The sequence below is a fragment of the Stenella coeruleoalba genome (genome assembly GCF_951394435.1).
Source record: "Stenella coeruleoalba genome assembly, chromosome: 7".
In the NCBI taxonomy this organism is placed as follows: domain Eukaryota; kingdom Metazoa; phylum Chordata; class Mammalia; order Artiodactyla; family Delphinidae; genus Stenella; species Stenella coeruleoalba.
Window position 1 is genome coordinate 35,535,272 of NC_137153.1, and position 17,080 is coordinate 35,552,351.

Here is a 17,080-nt window from a genome sequence, read left to right on the forward strand (position 1 = left end):
ACAGTAATCCAAGACCAACGTAATTTAATTAACAAAATTTGTTGAAACAATAATAGAATTCATCTGAAAACAATGTTGAGTCATAAAAACTAACAGCTTCCTTATATATCAATACATCTATACCTGCAGCACTGCCTTGACCTCCAGTAGAACCTCCACACTGGGCTCCAGGGGTGCTAGCACGGGGCTTAGGGGTTAATGGGTCTGTTGGCTGTATAGAAACAGTGTAGAGGTCCCAAGTTGAAAAATTACAAAATTATAATTTTACAGCTATTTAATTTCAATCCTAAATGCCTCAGTCGTCCGGCTTTTTTTTTTTTTTTTTACAAAACCAATTTTCTTACGTAACTCAAAATTTTTTCACACTTTACCTACGTAATGATAATTTTAACGTTTTCAATATCCAATCCATATTCAAGTTTCCCCAACTGTCTCCAAATGACTTATGAAAAAACTGCTAGTTCAATTGGGAGCCAATAGAAGACCACCCTTTGCATCTGGCATTTAAGTTGATATTTAACCCGTTCTCTTCAGGATCTTTGAGAGGCTGGGCAGGATACTTGTAAGACATCGCCCTTCAGCTTTCTAAAATACGCAAACGCCTAAACAGTGACCGCAGCAGTGGACGCGGAGGTCTATGGGAAATGTAGTCTTGAATCCTTCTGTTTTACCGCGCGGCGCTCTGGGAAGGGGATTCTGGGCTGCTTCTGCGCGTGTGCGGCTGTATCCCCGCCTCCTCTTTCGTCTTCTCTGGACTCCAGGGAAGAGGTTTGGGAAGCTGGGAGTCGGCTCGGAAAGTGAAGGGTGCGCGCCTGGGGTGAGAGTGCGGGGGAACCAGCTGAGAGGGGTGCATTTGTGCCTAGGGATGGAAGCGGAAAATCTTTGGGACTCCCTCCCGCCAACGCCGGTGTATGCGCCCGGGCGGGCCCTCAGCCTGGGGGAGGCTGGTAGGGGGTGACCCCGGCCCTCGGGCTCCCGGGGTACAGGTCGGGCTGGTCCGGTTAAGAGCAGGTGCTCAGTGTAGGCCTGGGTGTGTGGGGACTGTGTGCTCGGCCCCGCCTGCAGCCCGACAGGGGAAAAAAAGCCCATGTCGGCGGCAGGGGGCAAAGTGAATTTATAGTGCTGACGGTGGCCAGGGGTCTGCGATGAGAGCCCCAGCTCTGGAGCAGAAGGGCCCGGTAAATTACAGGTCTGTCACCTGTAAGCAGGGTTACAGAAGGAATCTGGGTAAGAGGTATTTCATATGAAAATGATACTAATGATGACTGTTTCATGGCGTTGTTTTGAAACTTAGATCTAAGTCATCACTTCTAAAGCATTTAGACTAGTGCCAGATACTGAGCACTGAGTAAGTGACAACTGCTATTATAGTTGGAAGACACTTTATTCTTTTCATTGGACGGCTTTATGTTATCTCACTACCACTTTAACAAAAACCGAGGCTTAGGTTGGTGGAACGGTGTGGTCAGGTCACAAGCTAGTAGTGAGGGAGTTTAGATTCAAGGGCAGGTGTGCTTTACTTACAGCCTCAGGCTTTGTCTAAATATCACACCTACCTAATACCGACATTGTAGCCTTCACAGCACTTAGCAAAGAGGCCTGTCGCTGGTTCCCAGAAGTATAAGGGAAAGTGAATGTAGATGGAATCCTACCATGTGTCAAAATGTGTTCTGGGATTTCTAGTGTCTCTTCAGGTCACTTGGGGCAGACAGAGGTCCCTGGCCCATTCTGCATTGTCAGGCTGTCTGTCTTTTAAGTCTGGTATTATAATGAATTCCAAGAATTAGGTTTTTGCTCCTAAAATGAATTGTTTCTTGGATCCACGTCCCAGTTACCTTGAAACAAAGTGACCCTTGTGAAGTAGGAAGCAGGGAGTCTCTGTTAACAGGGAGTCTCTGTTAACAGGAGTCTTACCTGGAAGAGAGCACCCCTATGACCTTAGACCTTGTTCCAGAGCCTCAGAGCAGAGACAGAAGAGCCCAGAAAGGAGCAGATCCTAGATTTGCAAGATCAGAAGCTGTTCTTAATCTCCCTGCTCAGAATGAGCCAGTCTTGATGATGACCCCATCTCCAGAAGCCACCAGACTATGTGGCAGTGGGGGGTTTGGGCCAGCCTTGAGAAGAGCAAGGTGAGCTGAACTGGTCCAGGGGCAGGCTATTCAGGAAAGGCCATTTTTGCTGGAGAGCTTGTGAGGGTGAGGTCTGGGGGTAAGGGATAACCAGGCAGAGGGAGGAAATGCTGTCTCCACTCCCCTTAAATGCCCCCCCCAAAGATGCTGTGTTGCTGTCACGTGTGTCTATCACCACATGTGACACTAGTGATATGCTGACCTCACAGGATCCCAGAATGATGATATGTGAAGGGTTTTCCAAGGTCATCTATTTCTAACTCTCTTGAAATCTTTAAAGACATCGGGCCTGAAAAGTTCAGTGACTTGTCCAGGGAAACCCAGTTTGTTTGTTACAGAATCAGGAAAACAGTGCACTTCACCCTCTCACAGGTAGGTCACCAAAAGGGCCTTTTGACAAATATATCACGGCTGAAACAATTAAAATTTCCTGACTTAAGGCATCCCATCTCTTTTATTAGGCTTTCTGTAGATTGTTTATACCAGCGGGTAAATAATATTAATAAGAAAAATAGATAAATGGTGCATACTGAGTATTGTTCTGCTACGTTAATTTTAATGAAAGTATAGTGTCTTATCCTTTGGTGTATTTAATTCAGCTAATCTTCTGTTGTTTTTATTTACTTGTGTTAGGACACATGCATTATTTTTAAAGTGATTGAGAAAAGTTTACATTCACTCAGTTAAAAACTGCAGATTTAATCCTCATGGTCATCTCAGAGTCACACAAAGACAGGTGGTACCACCTGTATGTGATCACTCTAGTGCCTTTTCAAGGCCGAGAGGGCCCTATGCCTATAAGGAAGATGATCCCCACCTGGGGTGCTGAGATTTTGGGGGGGTGAATCTAGGAGCTATAAGACAGGTTATGTCTCATGACACCCATCTTTCTGTCCCCTCAGCTGAACCACAGTTCTCTACTCTCCCAAGAGCAGAAAATGAACATACCTCAGGTGAGCTCTTTATTCTTTCCCCATTTTGCATTTTTGTGGATTTATAAGGTTAAGAAGCATCCATGCATTAAATGGAAAAAAATAAAAATAGATCAAGTCAATCTTGAGGGATAATATACACTATTTTACTATTAATTGTGATGTTTGCTGTCAGCTTTTGGTAGGTTACCTTTGTCAGGGTAAGAAGGTTGCCTCCATGTATCTGTTTGTTAAGATTTCACATTAGTCATGAATGTGCATTAAATTACATTGATTACATTTTGTGTATCTATTGGAGCAAAGCTATAGCTTATTTCCTTTAATCTATAAATACTGTAAACAGTATAATGGATTTTCTAATGTTAACTTAAATCCCTGTGTAGACCCTAATTGCTAATAAGTGTGGTAAGTTGCTTCTTACATATCTTCCTAGGACTTTTTGCTAATACTGTATTTAGGATTTTTATTTTTGTATCCACAACTTGGATTAGACTATGCTTTCTTGTTTCTGTGTCCAATTATGGTATCATGGTCACAGTCTCATAAAAGGAAATGGGACATTTTCCTGCTCCTTTTCTTTAATAATAATTTAGATGAGAAAATTGTGTTACATGTAGATTTTGTTAAACTCACCTATAAATTAGGGCCTTATGAAGACTTTTTGCATGAAGATTTTGATTAATTTATTGGTCATAAGTCTATGATGGATTTGTATGTTTTTTTTTTAGTGTAACTTTCCTCATTACGTTTTCATAGAAAATTGTTCATTTTTATTTATTTATTTTTAAATTTTGGCTGCAAAGGGTCTTAGTTGTGACACACTGGATCTTTGTTGTGGCATGCAGGATCTTTAGTTGTGGTATGCGGACTCTTAGTTGTGGCACGCAGAGTCTTAGTTGCAGCATGCATACAGGATCGGATCTAGTTCCCCAACCAGGGATCGAACCTGAGCCCCCTGCATTGGGAGCGCAGAGTCTTACCCACTAGACCACCAGTGAAGTCCCTATTTATGTTTTTAAATGTATTTTCATGAGCTTGTTGATAGTATTCTCTTAGGATTTCAAAATCTGTGTTATATCAATAATTTCCTTTTTTGATCAACTTTAAAATTTTATTTCAGTGTAAAGCTGGCCAATCAGAAAAGGACAAAGTATGTTCTCGTTGGTGCAATCTAAAACCAAGAATTTCTGTGTCTGAGGGTCTTAGTATTCTGTGCTGGCAGAATAGAATAGAGGAATTGGGAGTAGAGGAACGTGCACTTGCCATGTTTGTGCTTTCTACCTTTGCATACCCACCTATCAGCACCATTTGTTGACAAGAGTATCCTTTCTCCATTGAATTGCATTGGCATCTCTGAGGGAAATCAACTAGCAACCTATGTTTGGGTCTGTCTCTGGATTCTGTTCACTTCTTTTTTTTTATTTTTTAAAAAATTTTATTGCAGTATAGTTGATTTACAATGTTGTGTTAATTTCTGCTGTACAGCAAAGTGACACAGTTAAACATATATATACATTCTTTTTTGTATTTTCATTATGGTTTATCACAGGATATTGAATATAGTACCCTGTGCTATACAGTAGGACCTTGTTATTTATCCATCCTATATATAAAGCTTGCATCTGCTAATCTCAAACTCCCAATCCTTCCGCCCCCCACCCCTCCTCCCCCTCGGCAACCACAAGTCTATTCTCTGTATCTATGTGGACTCTGTTAACATCTGATGACCTTAATCCTTTTGCTAATACCACATTGCCTTGATGAGTGTCTCTTTATAGTAACTCTTGAAATCAGATAATATGTGTCTTCCAACTTGGTTCTTTATTAGGAGTGTTTTGGAGATTCTAGGTACTTTGCTTCTCTATAGAAAGTTTTGAAAATTGGCTTGTCTATCTCAGGAAAGCCTGCTGAGATTTTGATTTTGACTGCACTGACTCTATAGAATCTGTAATATCGATCAATTTGGGGAGAATTAACATCTTGATCAAAATGTCTTCCAGTACATTAACACATTATCTTTCGCAATGTGGGGTTTTGAGGGTTTTCATTTTTATTCTTTTGAGTCAAAAGGATAGTTTTCACTTACAGTTTAAAAGAATAAGTCTACATTTTGAAGATAAACTCTAGTGGGGTAGTAGTGAAAGCAGGAACAATATAGGAGGCTATTTCTATAAGCCTAGCAATAAATGATGATCATTTAAGGGTGTTAGTTGCTTTCAAGTGGTCAGATTCTGAAGGTAATTTAAGGTAGAGCCAACAGTCTAGGAGTGTGTGTTTCTTCTCCACAACCTTACAAATAGAGTGTGCCATCAAACTTTTTGAATTTTTACTAATGTGATTAAAAATGATAACTCAAGTTTAGTTTTACAAGCTTTCCTCTTCTCATGAGTGAGGTGGAACATCTTTTTTGTTTGTAATTCATCTATATTTCTTTTTTATTGAACTGTTTATTTCTTACTGTTTTCCTGTTGATGTGCTGATTTTAATTAATATATCCAATATATCTTTATAGCCATTTTTCAGTGATATAAATTGCACAATTTTCCTAGTTTTTCATATTTTTGCCTTGCTCATGTTTTTTTTAATTTTTGCCATAAAGGCATTTGTTTTTTGTTTTTAACTGTGGTGAACTTTTTTGGCATTTAAAAAAATGTATTGAAATACAGTTGATTTACAATGTTGTGTTAGTTTCAGGTATACAGCAAAGTGATTCAGTTATACAAATGTATATACATATATATACATATACATATATATACGGTATATATATTCTTTGTCAGATTCTTTTCCATTATAGGTTATTACAAGATATTGAGTATAGCTCCCTGTGCTATACAGTAGGTCCTTGTTGGTTATCTGTTTTATATATTGTGGTATGTATATGTTAATCCCAAATTCCTAATTTATCCCTCCCCCCCCTTTGCCGTTTGATAACCATAAGTTGTTTTCTACGTCTTTGAGTTTATATCTCTTCTGTAAGTAAGTTCATTTGTATCATCTTTTTAGATTACACATATAAGTGATATCATATAATATTTGTCTTTCTTCTTCTTATGATAATCTCTAGGTCCATCCATGTCACTGCAAATGGCATGATTTCATTCTTTTTTGTGGCTGAGTAATATTCCATTGCATATATATAGATATATGTAGATATATACACACCACATCTTTGTCCATTCATTGGTTGATGGAAATTTAGGTTGCTTCCATGTCTTGGCTATTGTAAAATGCTGCAATGAACATTGGGGTGCATGTATCTTTTCGAAGTATGGTTTTCTCCAGATATATGCCCAAGATTGGGATTGCAAGATCATATGGTAGCTCTATTTTTAGTTTTTTAAGGAACCTCCGTACTGTTCTCCATAGTGGCTGCACCAATTTACATTCCCACCAACAGTGTAGAAGGGTTCCCTTTTCTCCACACCCTCTCCAGCATTTGTGATTTGTAGATATTTTGATGATAGCTATTCTGACTGGTGTGAGGTGATACCTCATTGTAGTTTTGATTGGCATTTCTCTAATAATTAGTGATACTGAGCACCTTTTCATATGCCTGTTAGCCATCTGTATGTCTTCTTTGGAGAAATGTCTGTTTAGGTCTTCTGCCCATTTTTTGATTAGGTTGTTTGGTTTGAGCTGTTTGTATATTTTGGAAATTAATCCCTTGTCAGTAGCATCATTTGCAAATATTTTCTCCCAGTCTGTAGGTTGTCTTTTCATTTTGTTCATGGTTTCCTATGCTGTGCAAAAGCTCTTAAGTTTAGTTAGGTCCCATTTGTTTATTTTTGTTTTTATTTACATTACTGTAGGAGACAGATCCAGAAAAATATTGCTGTGATTTATGTCAAAGAGTGTTCTGCCTGTGTTTTCCTCTAGGAGTTTTATAGTAGTTGGTCTTACATTTAGATCTTAAATCATTTTATTTTTGTGTATGGTGTTAGAGAATGTTCTAATTTCATTATTTTACATGTAGCTGTCAAATTTTCCCAGCACCACTTGTTAAAGAGACTGTCTTTTCTCCCTTGTATATTCTTGGCTCCTTTGTCATAGATTAGTTGACCATAGGTGTGTGGGTTTATTTCTGGGCTTTCTATCCTGTTCCATTGATCTGTATGTCTGTTTTTGTGGCAGTATCATAGTGTTTTGACGACTGTAGTTTTGTAGTATAGCTTGAAGTCAGAGAGCATGATACCTGCAGCTCAGTTCTTCTTTCTCAAAATTGCTTTGGCTATTCAGGGTCTTTCGAAGGCATTTGATTTTTATGTTGTCAAGTTTAGCGGTTTTTTCTTTTATGCTTCCTGGATTTTTAGTCATAGTTGGGCATTTCCCACTCTGACCTTATAAAAGAATTGCTCTGTGTAGTCTTTTAGAGTATGATTTTATTTTTTACAGTTAGATCTCGAATACATTTTAATTTTATCCTGCTCTGTGGTGTGAGATATAGATCAGTCTTTTCCCAGATGGCCATCTAGTTATTCCGATGACATTTGTATCTAGCCATTTCTCACTCATTTAAATGATGTCACCTGTATTCAAATAGGAAATTGACTCTGTTTATCATTTCTCCTACTACACAGTTTCTTCAGTTTAAGCTTGGACGTCTTTCTGGGCTTTCACCAGTGCCCTGTTCCTTTTTCCCACTTCTACATTTATATTAGATTGTGGGCAATATTGTTCTATTTTTTTTATCAATACTACCTTACCCTCTATCTTCCAGAATTTGTTCAAAATTCAGGCCTTGTGCTGGGACGTTTCTCTGAATTCCTCTTTTGTCATACTTTTATAGCTATAAAAGCTTTTTATTTTACCTGAATGTGTTTTTGGAGGCAGGGGATGTAAATGTGTGTGTTCAGTTTATTCCCTTGAACTAGAGAAATAATTTTTGCTTGTAATTCTCTCGTCTCTTAATTTCTGGTACTCTAATCTTTCTGTTTTCTCTTTCTATCACTTAGAAATTCTTTCTCAGCCTTCCTGGCCTATCTTTCTACCTGCCTTTTAAATTTTGCTATTCCCTTGAATTTTGTACTTGCTCCTTTTCTTTCCTAAAGTTTCTATGTCCTTTCTGAACCAGCCCTTTTTCCCTGATGACTTAAGTTACCATCTTAATGACTGTCTCCTAGATCCTTATTTTCATTTTAGATTTCCCTTCTCCGTTCCAGAATCTTGCAGCCAACGATGAAATAAATAATTCCATATGTTCCATGGGTGTTTTGAGTGCAGTTGAACAACATCTGCTCCCTGTGACCCAGCCTCTGATTCTTACTTATTCTTCCAGTCTCTGGGTATGGCATCAGCATCTACCCACTTGCTTGTGCAGCATCTCTGTGTATTAATTTCCCATTCTTTATCGCTGTTGCTTTGCCTTAGTATAGGTCATTTCTTAAACTGGGTATTTTGTTCGGTCGCTGAAGATATTGTCCACTATTCATATAGAACGATGGTTCCTAACTAGGGGTGATTTTGCTTCCCAGGAGACATTTGGAAGTATTTGGAGATATTTTTGATTGTCATGATTGGGAATGCTATTGATATCTAATCAGTAGAAAACAGGGATACTGGTAAATATCCTAAAATACACAGGACAGTCTTCCACAAAAATAGCATTATCTGGTCCAGAGTGTCAGTAGTGCCAAATTGAAGATACCCTGCTATAGAGCAAAGGCAGAGTTAGTCATCTTTTATAGCATTTTGTTTTAAACTCTAAACAGTAAAAATATATCTGGAGAAAACCATGGTTTGAAAGTATACATGCACCCCAGTGTTCATTGCAGCACTGTTTACAATAGCCAAGGCAAGGAAGCAACCTAGATGTCCATCAACAAATGAACTGATAAAGAAGATGTGGTAGATATATATATACACACACACACACACACACACACACACACACACACACACACAATGGAATACTACTCAGCCATTAAAAAGAATAAAATAATGCCATTTGCAGCAACATGGATGGAAAGGTGGGGAGGGAGGGATAAATTGGGAGTTTGGGATTGACATATACACACTAGTATATTTAAAATAGATAACCAACAGGAACCTACTGTGTAGCACAGGGAACTCTGCTCAATATTCCGTGATAACGTAAATGGGATAGGAATTTGAAAAAGAATAGATATATTTATATGCATAACTGAATCACTTTGCTGCACACCTGAAACTAATACAGCATTGTAAGTCAACTATAGTCCACTAAAAAATAAAAATTAAATAAACAGTAAACATAGTAGGAGTTAGTTTTCAAAAATATTTTCCATGTCCCAATTCTGAACCCTCAGATTGATTAGAAATATGTTGTTAACAGGCATCAGTGTCATTCAAGGACGTGACTGTGGAGTTCACCCAGGAGGAGTGGTGGCAGATGGACTCTGCTCAGAGGACCCTGTACAGAGATGTGATGTTGGAGAACTACAGCCACCTCGTCTCAGTGGGTGAGCAGACCTTACCATGTGACTTCCTCAGGAATGCAAATTCAGTTTTTTCTCTTTTTAAATGTTAATCACTTTTGTTGACGAATATTAAATGGAAAATTTAGCACTTTTCAATGTACAAGTCAATAGGTTTTAAAAGATTATACAGTAGATTACCATCATCAAAATCATGATTTGGAATATTTTCATCATCCCCCCCAAAATTCCTTGTACCCCTTTGCAGTGAGTCCCCTCCTTTCATTCCTACTTCTCAGACCCCAAGCAATCACTGATCTGTTTTCTATTTCAATAGCTTTTCCTTTTTTCGAATTTTACATAAATGAATTCGTAAAGTATATACTGTGTTTTGTCTGGCTTCTTTCATTTAGCATGATGCTTTTGAGACTCGTGTGTGTGTGTGTGTGTGTGTGTGTGTGTGTGTATGTGTGTATGTGTGTGTGTGTGTGTGTGTATGTGTGTGTGTGTGTGTATCACAGGTTTATTCTTTTTATCCTTAGTAGAATTCCTTTGTGTGCATATACCGCAGTTTGTTATCCTTTCAGTTCATAGACACATGGGTGTTTTCCCAGTTTGGGGCTGTTATGAAAAAGCTTCTATGAACATTCACATATAAGTCTTTGTGTCAATATCTTTTCATTTCTTGCATAAATACCTAGGAGTGGGCTTACTGGGTCTTCTGGTAAGTTTATATGTAACTTATTTAGAAAGTGCCAAATGTTCCCAAGTTGGGTCTACTGTTTTTCATGCCTATAAGCAATGTCTGAGAGTTATCATTGCTCTTTGATTACCAACATTTCTAGTTGCATCTTATTGGATTTTAATTTGCATTTCTCTGATAATTAACAATGTTGAACTTCTTTTCATGTGCTTTTTAACCATTCATAATCTCCTTTAATGAAGTATCTCATGAAATCTTTTGCCCATTCTTTTGTATAGTTTTTTGGTTTGCATCTTATTGTTGAGTTGAAGGAGTTTAGATCTTTATCAGATACATGTTTTGCAAATGTTGTATTCTCTAGCTCTGGCTTGCCTTTTTTTTTTTTTAACATCTTTATTGGGGTATAATTGCTTTACAATGGTGTGTTAGTTTCTGCTTTATAACAAAGTGAATCAGTTATACATATACATATGTTCCCATATCTCTTCCCTCTTGCGTCTCCCTCCCTCCCTATCCCACCCCTCCAGGCTGTCACAAAGCACCGAGCTGATCTCCCTGTGCCATGCGGCTGCTTCCCACTAGCTATCTACCTTATGTTTGTTAGTGTACATATGTCCATGCCTCTCTCTCGCCCTGTCACAGCTCACCCTTCCCCCTCCCCATATCCTCAAGTCCATTCTCCAGTAGGTCTGTGTCTTTATTCCTGTCTTACCCCTAGGTTCTTCATGACATTTTTTTTTCTTAAATTCCATATATATGTGTTAGCATACGGTATTTGTCTTTCTCTTTCTGACTTACTTCACTCTGTATGACAGACTCTAGGTCTATCCACCTCATTACAAATAGCTCGATTTCGTTTCTTTTTATGGCTGAGTGATATTCCATTGTATATATGTGCCATATCTTCTTTATCCATTCATCCGATTATGGGCACTTAGGTTGTTTCCATCTCCGGGCTATTGTAAAATAGAGCTGCGATGAACATTTTGGTACATGACTCTTTTTGAATTTTGGTTTTCTCAGGGTATATGCCCAGTAGTGGGGTTGCTGGGTCATATGGTAGTTCTATTTGTAGTTTTTAAAGAACCTCCATACTGTTCTCCATAGTGGCTGAACCAATTCACATTCCCACCAGCAGTGCAAGAGTGTTCCCTTTTCTCCACATCCTCTCCAGCATTTATTGTTTCTAGATTTTTTGATGATGGCCATTCTGACTGGTATGAGATGATATCTCATTGTAGTTTTGATGTGCATTGCTCTAATGATTAATGATGTTGAGCATTCTTTCCTGTGTTTGTTGGCAGTCTGTATATCTTCTTTGGAGAAATGTCTATTTAGGTCTTCTGCCCATTTTTGGATTAGGTTGTTTGGTTTTTTTTGTTATTGAATTGTATGAGCTGTTTGTATATTTTGGAAATTAATCCCTTGTCAGTAGCATCATTTGCAAATATTTTCTCGCAGTCTGTAGGTTGTCTTTTCATTTTGTTTATGGCTTCCTATGCTGTGCAAAAGCTCTTAAGTTTAGTTAGGTCCCACGTGTTTATTTTTGTTTTTATTTCCATTACTGTAGGAGACAGATCCAGAAAAATATTGCTGTGATTTATGTCAAAGAGTGTTCTGCCTGTGTTTTCCTCTAGGTTTTTTATAGTATCTGGTCTTATATTTAGATCTTTAATTCATTTTGTTTTTGTATATGGTGTTAGAGAACGTTCTAATTTTATTATTCTACATGTAGCTGTCCAGTTTTCCCAGCACTACTTGTTAAAGGGACTGTCTCCATTGTATATTCTTGCCTCCTTTGTCATAGATTAGTTGACCGTAAGTGTGTGGGTTTATTTCTGGGCTTTCTATCCTGTTCCATTAATCTGTATGTCTGTTTTGGGCCAGTACCATACTGTTTTGATGACTGTAGCTTTGTAGTATAGTCTGAAGTAAGGGAGCTTGATTTCCTCAGCTCTGTTTTTCTTTCTCAAGATTGCTTTCTCAAGATTGCTTCTCAAGATTCGGGGTCTTTTGTGTTTCCATACAAATTAAAATGTTTTTTTGTTCTAGTTCTGTGAAAAATGCATTGGGTAGTATCATCATTTTGAAAATATTAATTCTTCCAATCCAAGAACATGGTATATCTTTCCATCTGTTTATGTCATCTTCTGTTTCTTTCCTCAGCATCTTAGAGTTATCAGAGTACATGTCTTTGGCCTCCTGAGGTAGGTTTATTCCTAGGTACTTTATTCATTTTGATGCGATGATAAACGGAATAGTTTCCTTAATTTCTTCTGATCTTTCCTTGTTAGTGTATGGAAAGGCAATGGGTTTCTGTGTATTAATTTTGTAGCCTGCAACTATACTGAATTCATTGATGAGCTCTAGTAATTTTCTGGTAGCATCTTTAGGATTTTCTATGGATAGTATCATGTCATCTGGAAACAGTGACAGTCTTAGTTCTTCTTTTCCAATTTGGATTCCTTTTATTTCATTTTCTTCCCTGATTGCTGTGGCTAGGACTTCCAAAACTATGTTGAATAAAAGTGGTGAGAGTGGACATCCTTGTCTTGTTGCTGATCTTAGAGGAAATGCTTTCAGATTTTCACCATTGAGTATGACATTAGCTCTGGGCTTGTCATATATGGCCTTTATTATGTTGAGGTAGGTTCCCTCTATGCCTACTTTCTGGAGAGTTTTTATCATAAATGGATGTTGAATTTTATCAAAAGCTCTTTATGCATCTATCGTGATGATCATATGGTTTTATTCTTCAGTTTGTTGATGTGGTGTATCACACTGATTGATTTGTGGATATTGAAAGTCCTTGCATTCCTGGGATAAAGCCCACTTGATCATTATGTATGATTCTTTTAATGTATTGTTGGATTTGGTTTGCTAGGCTATGTTGAGAATTTTTGCATCTATGTTGATCAGTGATATTGGCTTGTAATTTTCTTTTCTTGTGGTGTCTTTGTCTGGTGTTTGGTATCAGGGTGGTGGTGGCCTCATAGAATAAGTTCGGAAATGTTCCTCCTTCTGCAATTCTTTGGAATAGTTTCAGAAAGATAGGTGTTAACTCTTCTCTAAATGTTTGATAGAATTCACCTGTGAAGCCATCTGGTCCTGGACTTTTGTTGGGAGTTTTTAAATCACAGATTCAATTTCAGTAGTTGTTTGTTCATATTTTGGTCTGTTCATATTTTCTATTTCCCCCTGGTTCAGTCTTGGGAGATTATACTTTTTAAAGAATTTATCCATTTCTTCTAGGTTGTCCATTTTATTGGTATATTTTATTGTCCATGTTGTTGGCCTGTAATAGACTCTTATGGTCCTTTGTATTTCTGTGGTGTCAGTTGTAAATTCTTTTTCATTTCTAATTTTATTGATTTTGGCCCTCCTCTTTTTTCTTGATAAGTCTGGGTGAAGGTTTTTCAATTTTGTTTATCTTTCCAAAGAACCAGCTTTTAGTTTCATTCATCTTTTCTATTGTTTTCTTAGTCTCTCTTTCATTTATTTCTGCTCTGATCTTTATGATTTCTTTCCTTCTAGTAACTTTGGATTTTGTTTGTTCTTCTTTTTCCAGTTGTTTTAGATATAAGGTTAGGCTGTTTATTTGAGATTTTTCTTCTTTCCTGAGGTAAGCTTTTATCGCTATAAACTTCCTCTTGGAACTGCTTTTGCTGCATGCCATGGGTTTTGGATTGTCATGTTTTCATTTTCATTTGTCTCTGGGTATTTTTCGATTTCCTCTTTGATTTCTTTGGTGATCCATTGGTTGTTTAGTAGCATATTGTTTAACCTCCATGTTTTTGTGTTTTTTGCAGTTTTTTTTCTTGTGGTTGATTTCAAATCTCATAGCATTGTGGTCAGAAAAAATGCTTGATGTGTTTTCAGTTTTCTTAACTTTACTGAGGCTTGCTTTGTGGCCCAGCATGTGATCTATCCTGGAGAATGTTCCATGTGCACTTAAAAAGAATATGTATTTTGCTACTTTCTTATGGAATACTCTAAAAACATCAATTAAGTCCATCAGGTCTAATGTGTCATTTCAGGCCTGTGTTTGCTTATTGATTTTTTTGTCTGGATGATCTGTCCATTGATGTAAGTGGGGTGTTAAAGTCCCCCACTATTATTGTGTTACTGTCGATTTCTCCTTTTATGGTTGTTAATGTTTGCATTGTATATTGAGGTGCTTCTGTGTTGGGTGCATGTATATTTACACTTGTTATATCTTCTTGGATTGATCCCTTGATCATTATGTGGTGTCCTTCTTTGTCTCCTGTAACAGTCTTTATTTAATTTATTTTTTATTTTTTTGCGGTACGTGGGCCTCTCACTGTTGTGGCCTCTCCCGTTGCGGAACACAGGCTCCGGACGCGCAGGCTTAGCGGCCATGGCTTATGGGCCCAGCCGCTCCATGGCATGTGGGATCTTCCCGGACCAGGGCACGAACCCGTGTCCCCTGCATCAGCAGGTGGACTCTCAACCACTGCGCCACCGGGGAAGCCCCAACAGTCTTTATTTTAATGTCTATTTTAATGTCTATTTTGTCAGATATGAGTATTGCTATTCCAGTTTTCTTTTGATTTCCATTTGCATGGAATACCTGTTTCCATCCCTTCACTTTCAGTCTGTATGTGTTTCAAGGTCTGAAGTTGGTCTCTTTTAGACAATATACGTATGGGTTTTGTTTTTGTATCTATTAAGCCAGCCTGTGTCTTTTGGTCAGAGCACTTAATCTGTTTACATTTAAGGTAATTATCGATATGTACATTCTTATTGCCATTTTGATAATTATTTTGGATTTGTTTTTTTAAGTCTTTCTTCTTCCTTTCGTCTTTTCTTTTCTCTCTCGTGGCTTGGATTCCTCTTTCTTTTTCGTGTGTATATCTATTATAGATTTTTCATTTACAGTTACCATGATGTTTTTATACCGCAGTCTATATATTTATATACATGATTGTTTTAAGTTGCTAATCTCTTAATTTCAAGTGCATTTCAAATATCCTGCACTTCTACTCTCTCTCACGATTGCTGGTTTTGATATCATAATTGTGCCGTGGATGATTTCCTACCCTTATGTTTGCTTTCCCATTTTGTAATTTTCTTGTTTCTAGTTGTTGCCTTTTCTGCCTAGAGAAGTTCCTTAGCATTTGTTATAAAGCTGGTTTGGTGGTGCTGAATTCTCTTAGCTTTCACTTGTCTGTAAAGCTTTTGATTTCTCCATCAAATCTGAATGAGATACTTGCTGGGTAGAGTATTCTTGGTTATGGATTTTTCCCTTTCAGCACTTTAAATACATCATTCTAGTCCCTTCTGGCCTGCAGAGTTTCTGCTGAAAAATCAGCTGCTAGTCTTATGGGGATTCCCTTGTATGTTATTTGTTGCTTTTCCCTTGTTTTTAATATTTTCTTTTTGTCTTTAATTTCTGTCAGTTTGATTACTGTGTGTTTTGGCATTTTCCTCGGGTTTATCTTGTATGGGACTCTGTGCTTCTTGGATATGGGTGATTGTTTCCTTTCCCATGTTAGGGAAGTTTTCACCTATTATCTCTTCAAGTATTTTCTTAGTCCCTTCCTTTCCCTCTTCTCCATCTTGGACCCCTATAATGTGAATGCCGGTGTGTTTGACGTTGTCCCAGAGATCTCTTAAACTCATTGTTTTTCATCCTTTTTTCCTTTTTATGTTCTGCAGCAGTGATTTCCACCACTCTGTCTTCTAGCTCACTGTTTCATTCTTCTACCTCATTTATTCTATTAATTCCTAATTGTGTATTTTTTATTTCAGTTATTATGTTCTTCTACTCTCTTTGGTGGTTCTTTATATTTTCTGTTTGCTAAAAATTTCTTATAACTTCTCACTCTGTCCATTCTTTTCCTACCTTCTGGGATCATCTTTATGATCAGTATTCTGAACTCTTACGCAGGTAAATTGGCTATCTCCACTTCACTTAGTTGTTCTTCTGGGATTTTATCTTGTTCCTTCATCTGGGATATATTCCTTTGCCATCTCATTTTGTTTAAATTAATACTTGTATTTTTATGAATGTAGTAGCTTAGTTACGTTTTCGACCTTGGATAAGTGGGCCTCTGTAGGGGATGTCCTATGTGTCCCAGCAGTACACTCCCCTCCCATCACCCAAAGGCCGGGACCAGCTCGTCCCAGGGTAGGTTCTGACCTGTGTTTGTGGACTCAGTTCTGTAGGCTGCACGATCATAATTTCCTTGCTTCTGGTATCTGCTCCCTGGAAGATGAGGTTTGTCTAGAACCTTGTGTGGGCTTCCTGGCAGGAGCATCTGGTGCCTGCCCACTGGTGAGTGGAGCTGGGTCTTGGCCCTCTGGTGGGCAGGACCATGTCAAGGGCTGTGTCTAGAGGTGACTGTGGGCTCAAGAAGTCTTTAGGCAGCCTATCTGCTGATGGATGGGGCTTATTCCCCCCTTGTTGGTTGTTTGGCCTGAGGCATCCCAGCACTGGAGCTTACAGGCTGTTGGGAAGAGCCAGGTCTTGATGCTAAGGACCCAAAATGTCTGCCTCCAGCCAGAGTTCATGTACGTCTCCGCTATGTCTGCAACCAGCTTTTATGACCCCAGAGAGAGCCACAGCCTCCCTAAGAGACCCTCCAAGACCAGCAGATATGTCTGGCCCAGGCTCCTATGGAGTCACTACTTTTGCCTTGGGACCTGGTGTGCACAGGACCTTGTGTGTGCCCTCCAAGAGTGGAGTCTCTGTTTCCCCCAATCCTATTGTGCTCTTGCAGTCAAGCCCCACTGGCCTTCATAGCCAAATGCTCTGTGGGCTCCTCCTCCCGATGCCGGACCCCTAGGCTTGGGAGCCTGGAATGGGGCTCAGAGCTCTCACTCCTGTGGGAGAACTTCTGCTATATAATTATTCTCGTTTGTGGGTCACCCACCTGGGTGGCATGGGATTCTATTATA

At 38.5% G+C, this 17,080-nt stretch overlaps 1 protein-coding gene across 1 annotated transcript in view; it reads left to right on the forward strand.

Moving 5' to 3' along the window:
• Positions 1–723: 723 nt before the first annotated feature.
• The window catches only part of ZNF782 (zinc finger protein 782), a 55,964-nt gene continuing 39,607 nt past the window's right edge, over positions 724–17,080 (forward strand). The window contains exons 1-3 of the mRNA XM_079925787.1: positions 724–817; positions 3,032–3,082; positions 9,375–9,501. Coding sequence (XP_079781913.1) covers positions 3,068–3,082; positions 9,375–9,501 — 142 coding nt within the window. The 5' untranslated portion in view covers positions 724–817; positions 3,032–3,067. The remainder of the gene's footprint in view (positions 818–3,031; positions 3,083–9,374; positions 9,502–17,080) is intronic.